Here is a 13024-nt window from a genome sequence, read left to right as displayed (position 1 = left end):
CCTCGGCGGGAGAAGGGTTCAGAGCCCAAAGTGGGGGGAGCACATTTTAGCCCACCTCCCCCAGCCGCCAACCCCCCCGCCACATATTTAGTGTACAGTGCTGTCTAGTAGTGCTATAAAAATGAGAAGCAGTAATAGTCGACAATTCAGTCTATTTAAAATCAAAGGGCTCCTTTTAGGGTACACTAAATACTAGGCCCATAGGAATATAATGGCCATCTTATCAGTTAGTGGGCATTAAATCTGTTAGCGTGCCTTAGTAAAAGGATCCCAAAGTAAGCTACATAGGGGATGCCTTCCAGGATACATCACTGGAGACCCCATATTCAGGTGACTACCATCGTGTACAAATGCTAGCCTCCACTTTTTATACTCATAGGGATCACTATGTCTTTAATTTGCGCCCAATGCTATGACAAAAGACATTAGGCATTAACATGGACTTGCTAAATATGTAGCATAATAAATATAATTTTGCTTCCAAACTATAAGCAATGTACAAAACAGTCTTATAAAGCATGTTCGTAGGAAGTCTGCCATAATGACCAGCAGTTGCCTACTGAAAGCAATACCTTTGGTAAGGAGAACTTGCTGTCAAATAGTGTTTTGTTGAGAATTTTATTCTACTTAATTTGTTACATTTACTTCCTGGCTGGGTAACATAATGGGGTTGATTAACCAAATAAATGATTAGCACCAGCAGTGTATCACCAGTACTGGATGTCAAATTAAAGAGAAATGTTGTGAAATCATCTGTTTAGAAACTCTTTGCAGAAGGAGGGAGTGGCAAGATGGTGGTCTGAACTTCTGGGGGTGCTTACCATGTCCGACGAATTCCGATGATGATTTGTTCTTTTGTTGCCTTAATCTACTATGTCCCAAACTAAATGAAAAGTGATTGTGAAGATGCAGCCACCACAGACCCAATTATCTTCCCCAGTTCAGTAGACTTTGGACCAATATGTTGCGAGATCTCAACTGGTTAGAACCAGAGACCTGGGCCCTGTAGAGAGCTCAAAGGAGCACCTGGACTCCTGTGGTCCAACACATTGTTGTTGCCTCCAGCAGCCATTCTACTACCGTGTCCGGCAGATGCTTGGGCCAAAGATAGAGTTTTCCCCAAAAGCAGAAGTCGTTGGAATGGAGCTCCAAGGTGGTGGTACCAGACACGAGGTGTTGTCTGCTGAGTGAATCGATGAAGGGATAGCTAAGGATTCTACAGGCCCTGCGGTAGTTACCTTGGATAATATCTGGAAGGCTATTCAAGGGCTTAATGCCACAGTAGCAAAATCAGCCCAAGAAACATCATTGCTTGTAAATAAAGTGGATATGCTTTCTCAAACTTTGGAAAATACCAAGCAAGAATACTTTGCATATTCTGAGCAAACTAACGCTGAAATTAAAGGACTGAAGGAACCGTGGCTGCAATTGTTAAGGATAAAACTATGATTCATTAAGCAAACTGAGAACTTTTAATGGAAGACTAAATCTTTGAGTTTTAAATTTCCCTAGGTCTGTGGTAATAACCCCTGTTGATTTCTTTAAAAAATATCTTAGAGAAGTTTTGAAGATGTCTTCTGCTGCTGTTCCCCTTTAAATAAGGTATATTATTAACCAGTTTCCTATAGGCTTGCAGGGGTACCCTCAGCAAGTGCAGTTCAAACTCAAGAAGGAGGTAATGAGTTACATGACTTGTCTGCTATATTGGAGGACTCTACCAGAAGTGACTGATCGAGCTACACTTCTTGTATCCTTTGTCTTTGAGCAAGATCTCAAGACAGTTATCAGATTATTTTTTTTTAAATTCCCAATTATGTTGTAGTCAAAAAGTATGGATGTACCCAGATGTAACCAACAACGCACAAGACAGAAAAGCATTCTGGGCCTGGAGGGGAGATACCAGGGCTTCTTATTAGCTTACCCATGGAAATAGAAATATGTTTCCTTGTCCCAGAGCAATTGAAGGTCTTCACAAATATGAAGAAAGTCTTCAGTGAGATTGTGACATCAAGTAACTGAAAGGCCTTAGAATGATATAAAGTGGAATGTATTCAGAATAGGGCCTTTAAGGGGTTCACTCTCCCCATAACTGTGGTCTGATAAAGAGTTTTGAGTTCCTTAAGCTTTAAATAATTTCTTATTTCTGCATTTCTACCTCTGAGTTTCTTGTGCAAGTGGGTACTTGTATTATTGTTTCAATCTATTAAAAAAAACTTGAAAAGACTAATAACCAAATAATAGGGAAGTATACTATTTGTTTCAACAAATTAAAATAATTATGAAAGAAAACATAAATGCCCCCTCACCTTACAAAGGGTTCTATGGCAAATCATGGTAAATCTTTTTATATTAATAAGTAATTTGTTCCTTAAACTAGAGATCATTCCCTACATTTACTCTGTAAAAATAAGGCAAAAAGAAATGACCCATTCATCGATTAACTCGACATCGCTGTACTTTTAAAACACATAATCATTGGTAATTTTCAGTGAAGGCATGGCTTCATTTACATTCTGATCCAAACGATGGTATTCAACTGTCTTAGAGCAAAAACCATCTCGCCATCTTCTACTCTGGACCAAGAGGAAGATCTAGAAAAAGCAAAAATTGGCATTTTAGGGTGATACAAAATGTGAAACAATTTCTACTAACCATAATTATATGAAGTCATCAGGGACTGCATGTCTCTCGTTCGCTATTGAAAACGTACACGCCATCAATAAGTTAGTTATATGCTCTCACCACATCCTCCGTGTATTTTCATCACAAGACAAATTTAATGCATCTAAGTCTCCGGCTAATCATAAATCTTCAGTAAAACCCAAATAATTTGGACAACATAACAGAATGGACAAGTTAGCACCAGTGAAAAACCTAACCTGTTAAAACACACTATGTAAGCCACATTGAGCCTGCAAATAGGTGGGAAAATGTGGGATACAAATGTAACAAATAAAAAATAAATAAATATGTTGGTGTCCATATAACCCAAGTTCCTTGTCATCAAGCAGATGAAGCCATTACGTATGGGTTATGTCCATCAACCAGCAGGGGAGATAGAGAGCACTCAAACTTTCACAGTGCCCTCTTGGCCAGCTAGCTCCACTGCCTCTTCAGTATTCTCTATCTCCCCTAGCAGGGTGGCTGCAGCTTGTTCAAGCTCCAGAAAAATCTGCCGGGAGGTGGTTCCTGGCTTGCCAGTTGTTAACCGGGGTGTTGGAGGCTATAGCAGCCTCACTTTAAAGGCACATAGGTTAGCCCTTTCCCTGCCTTACCCATACCTCTGTGGATGTGGACATATTGCTTTGCTTTCCCTGTCCTTACCCACCAACAGTGGATGCAGGCATATAGGTTCGCCCTTTCCCTGCCTTTCCCACTCATCTGAGCCTCCGGAGTCTTCAATACCTCTGCTTTCCTCACAGCTTAAAAAAAAAAAAAAAAAAAAAAAAGTCGCGTCGCGTTTTTAAACGCAGAGACGCTGGAACAGAGGTTTTTGACCTGATTTTCAGCAGGATCGTAGTTGTACACTAGATCCTTTGAGGTAAGAGTGTTTTCCAACTCCTCCGGGGTGGGCCCGCGATCGGGGCGATTTTGGCGCGAAACCGACATTTTGGATTTTACCGCCGTTTTTCGGCGATGGCTGCGGACAATGTAAAGCGCTGTTCCACTTGTGGCAAGTGCAAATCAGCAGCAGGGCTCTGTAAATCGTGCTGTACTGGCGTAGGAGCCGGCCCGAGCATGGCCGGGTGGGTCACCTCGAGATGAGGTTATTTCAGGAGTGGCTAGCACCGGACAGGATTTGGGTGCCCAGGGTGAGATTTTCTCCCCGGATTTTGTGCTTTTGCTGCATAAAGCATACATGATGAAAAGAGCCCTTCCTCAAGGGTCGCCTGAGGTTCCTCTGATTGCCCCCCCCCCCCCCCCCCCCCCCCGATGGATTCTGGCCTGGGACTGCCCAGTGTGGCTTTTTTCCCGGATGCTTGGCCTAAAGATAAGCGCAGAAGGGTTAATTCCCCTTCAGATTGTGGTGCACCTTTTTCCCCCCCATGGTCGGGGTGTGAGGATTCGGAGAACTCTGACAGACGTTCTTGGTCTGAGGAACCAGAGTCAGGTGCGGATTTACCACAGGATCTGGATGATCCCTCCGCGGTGAGGATTTTCCACCGTGATGAGCTGCCAGCGCTTATTTCAGATACCCTGCAGGCCCTCTCGATTGAAGATCCTGACAGTGGCATGACCTCCTCGGGTAATCCCAGGATGGCTAGTACCAAGAAAGCTGCTCGGGCCTTCCCTTTGCATGACTCCATCCTAGAGCTTGTTTCGGCTCAGTGGGCTGACCCCGAGGGACCTTTGAGAGTTTCCAGGGCTATGGGGCAGTTATACCCTCTGCGTGAGGGACATATGGCTCGTTTTTCAGATGCCTACAGTGGATGCCCTAGTCACTGCGGTGACAAAGAGAACTACCCTCCCTGTTGAAGGAGGTGTTGCCCTGAAAGATGCTCAAGACCGTAGGCTGGAAACAGCATTGAAACGGTCCTTTGAAATTGCAGGTCTCACTGTTCGGGCGTCTGCATGCAGCTGTTATGCTGTTAGAGCCTGCCTAGCTTGGCTGCAACAGGCAGTGGCTCAGCCCGGAGATGGAGCAGAGCCCTTCTTGGATGTGGCTCCGCGGATGGAGGTGGCCTTGTCCTTTCTGGCTGATGCCCTTTATGACCTTGTCAGAGCTTCGGCTAAACAAATGGCAGTAGCAGTGGCAGCTCGCCGTCGTCTGTGGCTACGACACTGGGCAGTGGACATGGCCTCTAAGCAAAGGTTGGTGAAGTTGCCTTTTCTTCTCCTATTTGGTGAGGAGTTGGAGAAAATTGTGAAAGGCCTGGGTGATCCAAAAACCCCAGCGCTTGCCCGAAGATAGGCAGAGGCCTTCCTCTAAGGGCCAGGCGGTCCACTCCTCGTACAGACCTCGCTTCCGTGAAGCTAGAAGGTACCGCCCGGGGCGTTCTGCTGGGTTCACTTCACGTGCCCGTGGTCAGCAGAGGAACTCCTTTCGCTCGGACAAGCGTCCCGCAGCTGGTGGCTCAAGACCAGGAGTTCAGGGGTGACCCTCTCAATGATGGTGCGCCGGCCCTCTCCTCGATGCCTGTCATCGGAGGACGGCTTTCCCTCTTTGTCGAGGAGTGGGCCAAGATTTCCTCAGATCAGTGGGTTCTGGACCTGATCAGAAATGGATACAGAATAGAATTCAACGCCCCAGTAAGAGACGTGTTTGTGGAGTCCCGATGCGGTTCTGCCGTCAAACGGGCGGCGGTGGAGGACACTTTACAAGGTCTGATTCAGTTAGGGGCAGTGACCCCGGTGCCTCCCGCCGAGCAAGGCTGCGGCCGATACTCCATCTACTTTGTGGTGCCGCGAAAAGGTGGGTCCTTTCGCCCTATTCTGGACTTAAAAGAAGTGAACAAGTCCCTGAGAGTGCGGCATTTCCACATGGAATCCCTGCGATCCATCATTGCGGCGGTACAGCCAGGAGAGTTTCTCACGTCTCTGGACCTGAAAGAAGCTTACTTGCACATACCGATTTGGCCCCCGCACCAGAAGTTTGTGAGGTTTGCGGTATTGGGGAAACATTTCCAGTTCAGGGCCTTGCCTTTTGGCCTCGCCACAGCTCCCCGAACCTTTTCGAAGGTAATGGTGGTAGTAGCTGCTTTTCTCAGGCAAGAAGGTATCAGGGTTCTCCCGTACCTAGACGACTGGCTCATCAGAGCAGACTCTGCAACAGAGAGCTTACAAGCTACAGCCAGAGTGGTCTCAGTACTGCAATCTCTAGGCTGGGTCGTCAATATGGCCAAAAGTCACCTGTCCCCTTCACAATCTCTAGAGTTTTTGGGGGCCAGGTTCGACACAGTCTCGGGCTATGTGTTCCTACCCGAGCTAAGGCGGTGCAAGCTTCAGAATCAGGTCCGTCTGCTCCTGAGGATGCCCCGCCCGCGAGCTTGGGACATTGTCCAGCTGCTGGGATCGATGACAGCCACGATGGAAGTGGTACCCTGGGCGAGAGTGCACCTGAGACCTCTACAGTATTCCCTACTCCGGAGATGGTCTCCTTTTTCTCAGGATTACCAATGAAGACTTACTTGGCTCCCTGCGGCCCGACTCAGCATGGAGTGGTGGCTCTCAGACAGCATGCTGCGGCGAGGAATGCCGCTGACGCTCCCCGTTTGGTGCCTGGTGGTAACAGATGCCAGCCTGAAGGACTGGGGCGCACACTGCAAGGGGAAGCATACCCAGGGTCTATGGACACCCGAGGAGTCGGAGTGGTCCATCAACCGCCTAGAGTTGAAAGCGGTGTTTCAAGCGCTTCTGGCCTTTCAGGTGACCCTGGAAGGATTGGCTGTCAGAGTGATGTCGGACAACACGACAACGGTGGCCTATATAAATCGACAAGGCGGAACAAGGTGCAGAGCACTAGCCGCGCAGGCCAAACTGATTTGCCACTGGGCCGAGCTGCATCTTCAGTGTCTGTCAGCAGCTCATATTGCAGGTCAGAGCAATGTGCAGGCCAATTACCTGAGCAGGCATCAGATCGATCCAGCAGAATGGAATCTGGCAGACGAAGTATTCCTGCAGATCTGTGCCAAATGGGGCAAGCCCGTGATGGATCTAATGGTGACAAGTGCCAATACCAAAGTCCCGTGCTTCTTCAGCAGACGGAGAGATCCTCGCTCGGCGGGGTTGGATGCCTTGGCTCAACCCTGGCCTCCGGGTCTACTTTATGTGTTTCCCCCATGGCCCTTGATAGGGCGCCTGCTCTTGCGGATTCGGCTGCACCCAGGAGAAGTGGTCCTCATCGCCCCGGATTGGCCAAGGAGACCTTGGTATGCAGAGACCTCCGACAGATGCTCCTGGAGGCTCCTCTGCCGTTACTTCTGGTACCGAACCTGTTGACTCAGGGACCGGTAGCCATGGAGGACGCCAGCCGCTTTAATCTTACGGCATGGCTATTGAGAGGGCGCGATTGAGGAATAAAGGTTGTTCCAATAAAGTTATTTCCACTCTCCTGCAAGCCCACAAGCGGTCCACTTCCGTGGCTTATGCCAGGATTTGGTGCCTGTTTGAGTCTTGGTGTGCTTCCAGAGCCATTGCTCCAATGCGGGCTCCTGTCTCGCCGATTCTGGACTTTTTGCAGGAAGGGGTACAAAAAGGCTTGGCCTATAATTCCCTGCGGGTGCAGGTGGCAGCGTTGGCCTCCCTTCGTGGTAAGGTGGAAGGCGTGACTTTGGCTGCTCACCCAGATGTGGCACGGTTTCTTAGAGGGGTGCTTCGGCTCCGACCTCCAGTGCGAGCACCCTGTCCAGCTTGGAACCTGGGGCTAGTTTTGAAAACCCTGCAGGCATCTCCTTTTGAGCCGCTTCGGCGAGCATCGGAGAAAGATTTGACACTGAAGGCCGTTTTTCTGGTGGCCATTACCTCGGCGAGACGGGTGTCAGAGCTCCAGGCGCTGTCCTGTAGAGACCCATTTCTGCAATTTTCAGAGTCCGGAGTCACGGTTCGGACCGCGCCTTCCTTTATGCCTAAGGTGGTGTCAGCCTTTCACCTAAACCAGCCTATTTGCGTGCCCTCTTTTTCAGAGGAAGAGTTTCCAGAATCTTTTGGGCAGCTGCACCTTTTGGATGTGCGCAGGACTCTGCTGCAGTATCTGCGAGTTACTAACTCTTTCAGGACTTCTGATCATCTGTTTGTTTTGCTATCCGGTTCTCGCAGAGGGTCTCCAGCGTCTAAAGCCACTATTGCCCGCTGGCTCAAAGAAACTATCTTTTCAGCTTATCTGCTGGCCGGCAGGGTTCCGCCTGTAGCCTTTAAGGCACATTCTAGTAGAGCTATTTCTTCCTCTTGGGCTGAAACTGGAGCACTCTCTCTTCAAGAGATATGCAGTGCAGCAACATGGGCTTCTAAGCTCTCCTTTGCCTGACATTACAGGCTGGATGTGGCTGCCAGGAGGGATGCGCGTTTTGGTGCACAAGTGCTAGCGTGTGGTGTGGCTTGTTCCCACCCTATCTAGGGATTGCTTTGTTACATCCCATACGTAATGGCTTCATCTGCTTGATGACAAGGAAGGGAAAATTAGGTTCTTACCTTGGTAATTTTATTTCCTTTAGTCATAGCAGATGAAGCCATGAGCCCTCCCTGTATGATTGTCTGTATGCTGTGAATCTGTTTTTCAGGTTCTGTTCTAATTTCCTGAAGTTCCTTCCTTGGGAGAAAGTTGGAAAACAATCTTCAGGATTCATGTTCAGTTTAAATTTAGGAGGATGTGTTCATTCCCTCCAGCATGTTTTTTTGGAGGATGTGTTGATTCTCTCCAGGAGGCGCGTGTGTTCCCCTCCAGTTCTATAAATAGGAGGATGAGTTTATTCCCTCCAGTGTGTTGGGAGGATGTGTGATTCCCTCCAGGAGGCGCGGGTGTTCCCCTCCACTTATACTATAAGGAGGATGAGTTTATTCCCTCCAGGAGGATGTGCATTCCCTCCTTTATGAGTTCATGCCCTTGTGATGGGCCATCGTTCGCTGTGAGGAAAGCTCTTGTGATTCCCATTGCGGTTTGCCATACTGCTTTGGAAGCTTCAAATACTGAAGAGGCAGTGGAGCTAGCTGGCCAAGAGGGCACTGTGAAAGTTTGAGTGCTCTCTATCTCCCCTGCTGGTTGATGGACATAACCCATACGTAATGGCTTCATCTGCTATGACTAAAGGAAAGAAAATTACCAAGGTAAGAACCTAATTTTCCCATTCTCTCCCCGCGCTTCCTCTGAAATAAAAGTGCCTGCACTCTCTGACTACGTCTGTGACCGACACAGCTTCTGCTCTTGCCTTCCATATGGAGCAGATTCTTATTCTACCTTTACCATCAACTCCAAACCAGCAGCACAAATATCTGGATTATATGACTTGTGAGAATGATTACATTTTTTTCCATAGCGCCCTTCATATGCATTGCTATGAAGACAGTTAAAACAGGTTTATCAGGGGAAAAGAAAATCCATTACCCAGTGTCAACCAACAAATAAGCAGTTTACTCTTTAAGTATTAAGTAACTTGGGTAATTATCCTTCACACCATGGTCATTTGCTTTACAATGAGGTAAATTTTGCAGTTTAACATGAATACATCACTGCAGATTAATAGGATATCTTAAATCACTTTTACAGAATGTTTGTGAAGAGACAGTTAATACTTATCGCGTTAAATTTAAAAAAAAAAAAACTTAAACCTACCTTTCTTTTGTTGTGGTATGTAATGTAAACAACAGCTACTAGAAAAGCTATAATAACAAGATGAAAAAAGAAATGTCCATCTTCATCCAAGCTGGAGGTTGGTTGTTCCTTTATTTTGACATCAAACCCTTTCATGTTGTCATAATTCTTTATGTTATCCAGCTCTTCCTCATTTATTATATCCAGCATGGCATCATCAGTATCTGACTGATCCCTGGTGTCATCTATGACTTCGTAATCCACACCATCATCATCATCTTCATCTTCGTCATCATCGGCATCAGGCTCCACTGTCTCCTTTGTGGTCACTGAACTATCCCGCTGGTCTGGTAGAAGACCTTCTTCTTCAATTGCAGGGTCTTCAGAAGCATCTGAAGTGATTCCTGATGTTTGGGCAAGTGTTGTGGTCTGAGCAGTGATGGTGAGATTTCCTCTGACAGAAGCAGGACTTGGTGTAATGGAGGAAGTTATATTAACCACACTTGAAAGAGCTGGTTTAGTAGTTTCATTCAGAATTTCGTTCACTGATGAACTTCTATTAGTAATTAGACCGATTACACTAGTCAGATTAGTGATCACTGTGTTTCTTTTATCGGTTGTCTGCAGTGGAGTACTTAGAGTACCATTTTCTGAAGTGTCATTTGGTTTTGCTGTAAACAAAGTTGCATTGTCTGAAAGAGAGAAAGAAAATTGTATTGACAGAAATGAAGGCCAAGAAAGTCAACAACCCTATCATTGCATTCACTGCCCACCATTTCTTCCACTTGGCACCATTCTAGTTCAAGTTCCATCTTTATTTAATATACCGCCACAGAGACATGACATCAAGGCTGTTTACAATTCAGGTTGAAAAGAACTGCAACTTTATAGAGAAAGTACATGACAAGAGAGAAAAGATTACTCATCAGTGTATTCAACGGTGGCTGACACCTCCAGACTATGCCCCAACTGCAAACACTTGTTGAAATAAATATGTTTTGAGGGATTTCTTGAATTTTTCATGTGATACCTCCATACAAAGAAAAAGCAGAAGCTGGTTCCATAATGCGGGGCCTGTAACATTAAACATGGTCCCACAATGTGTGTCCAAAATGGCTTGATGAAATAAGGGGACTGTCAAGTGGTTTTGCTGAGATGAAGTTCAAGTGGAGTGGAAGCAGGAACTAGGTAGTAACACAAGAAAAACTGGTCCTGTATGATGAATACTACAAACTAATGTAAGAAACAATGCCCAGACCAGTCCTGGTGCATCCCCAGCAGTTGGATTTTTGGGATATGCACAATGAATATGCATATGAGAGATCATGTGTAATAAAGACACTGCGTGCAAATCTCTACACTTTCAATTTTTACACGCTGAAAACCCAACTGGTTGGGGTCCCCTAGGACAGACTTGGAACCAATATTCTATCTTTTCATGATATTTCCAGATAATAAAACAGTTAACACAACACACTAAGACAATGTATTTGATGCAGTTCAACACATTCAGTGCAGCCATATTACAATAGCAAAATGTATATCACGCTATTCTATTTTAAATCTGGTTTACTGATGACAAATACAGCAGTCAAGAAAAACAATAAAATATGAACAAAGAATTCCAGTCATCCCAGATTTCCAATTTTCTCCCCATCCTCCCATACCATCTCTATACCCCTTCCCAATCCCCCACCTCTACCACAACCCCAAATTCCCTTTATCCCTTCCCAATCCCAACCCAAAATTACTGTCCCAGATTTTATGGGATCTGACACGTGAACACCCCCACCTACTGTAATCAACCCCAAGTAATCATAAAAACAATACTTTAAGCCATATATCCATATCTAGCAAAAGCAATCAAGAAACAGATAAGAATCCAATTTAAGTGTCCTGTCATGCTAGGCTAAATATTCATTCCACAGCGACAAAAAATGCACATCAGCAACCACCTAAGGTCCTCCATCAACTGGGAACTGTCAAATAAAAGTTTTTACTGCCTCCACACTAAAGTGAAAAAAAAGAGTTTGACCAGCAGACACAATCACCCACTCAGCCATATACCATGCACAGAACTCCATCTCCTACACATCCAAAACTAATCTTCAGACACATGCCTACAACTGTCTCCACAGACACACCATACAAGTATTAGCAATAAATTTGAGAGACTGAGATCATGCTCCACATACCCTTGGGCTTAACAGTGTGAGATTCATCAATATAATGGTATGTATAAAAATAACCCATTTGGAGAAATTACCTCCTGATACAAAATTCACTTAAGCCACCAGTCCCCACACAGACTCCATATACTTCTCCCTACTCACTCCCAGTCATCCTATAGCGACACACTTTACCCTGTCTCTTCCCATCAAGTGTCCCACATTGACATGCTTGAATCTATAAATAGAAGAACGATGTCATTGCGTCACACTATAACTCTGTGTTTTCCCTCTTGAAGACTACTGACTGCACTTAAAAACTAGGAGAGCTGACACCTCGGGCCTTATTTTTTAAAAAGGACTTTTACAACACATACCACTTGACTGTGCAATGTTCTGCTCACTGTGGTGGAAATCTAATAATTGGCATCCAGTTAGGCCCAGGATGATCAGCATTCAGCACTATACGTGGAACAACCTTTACAGAATACTAGCTTAGTGTGCATTTCACGCCTAATTTTCGGTGCGAGCATGTATGCCTGCCAAAGGCTAGCATAAATACTCGCACCCAACTGATGGCAGATAGGCATGCAATACGGATATTCTATAACAGTCTAATTTCTCGGAATGACCCTAACCCGCCCATGCCCCCTCTGGAGTTGCACGCTATGAAATTTAGGCATGGAAATTTAGAATACAGCATTGGGCAAATCTACACAACTCCTAATTACTGCTAATTAATTGCTTGTTAACAATAGTTTGTTGATATGGCCCAATTAGTTTATGCACAGATCTAGGTCCAAAATTGTGTGCCCAACTTTGGGTAACCTATATAGAATCTGGTGGTGGTATGAATTGGATTTAGACTTAAGCTGTTTGTCAAATACCATTTTCAATGTGAGTTACATATAATCCAGGTACAATAGAGATTATAAACCCCCAGGCTCATATCTGGGACAAAACAAAAACAAAATGACTTACTCCAGGTCAAAAGGAAGAAGAAAAAAATCAGTTGGAAAAGTGGGATTGAAACTTAAGTTTCCCTGGTTTTTAGGCCATGCCTCCACTTCTACAAAATGTGGATTCTTTGCCAGCTGACAGTTGGGAAAACACAGTTAACAAAGGCAGAAAGGGAGAATGGAAAAAGGGTGGAGCCTGGCTAGGCAAGGCACACAGAAGTCTTGTCAAAATATAACTAACGCTGCAAAGTGGTGTCCAGAATAATCAAAACAAAATACAGCATACAGCAACACATACAGCATAAAGAAACGGTCCCATGTGATTATTCGGTGAATCACGTAGAGAGCAGGAAGATCCTCAAGTATCGAGAAATGCAGTCTCAGACCAAAAAAATGTGGCAGAAAGATACTGAAATATTTCCCATCAGTTTGGGTGCCAAAGGCTTGATTAAAAAGAACTTCCAAGCACAGATGGATAGGATGCTTATGTTACATCTTATGAACTCCAGAAAGCAGCTCTCTTTGGCACAATGCAAATACTACAGCGAACATTAGCAGTAAATTTGAGAGATCGAGATCATACTCCACATGTCTTGGTTTAGGAGTGAGGTTCATTCCTGTCACGGTATATGCAAAACTAACCCACTTGGAGA

At 45.4% G+C, this 13024-nt stretch overlaps 1 protein-coding gene across 1 annotated transcript in view; it reads right to left on the bottom strand.

Moving 5' to 3' along the window:
• Window positions 1–668: 668 nt before the first annotated feature.
• The window catches only part of C8H5orf15 (chromosome 8 C5orf15 homolog), a 47347-nt gene continuing 34991 nt past the window's right edge, over window positions 669–13024 (bottom strand). Inside the window, exons 2-3 of the mRNA XM_030212263.1 lie at window positions 9266–9936; window positions 669–2591 (exon numbers count right to left, since the gene is read on the bottom strand). Of these exons, the coding sequence (XP_030068123.1) occupies window positions 2460–2591; window positions 9266–9936 (803 nt within the window). The 3' untranslated portion in view covers window positions 669–2459. The remainder of the gene's footprint in view (window positions 2592–9265; window positions 9937–13024) is intronic.

The sequence above is a fragment of the Microcaecilia unicolor genome, chromosome 8 (assembly GCF_901765095.1).
Source record: "Microcaecilia unicolor chromosome 8, aMicUni1.1, whole genome shotgun sequence".
Taxonomy (NCBI): Eukaryota; Metazoa; Chordata; class Amphibia; order Gymnophiona; family Siphonopidae; genus Microcaecilia; species Microcaecilia unicolor.
This window is presented reverse-complemented; position numbering and strand designations above follow the sequence as displayed.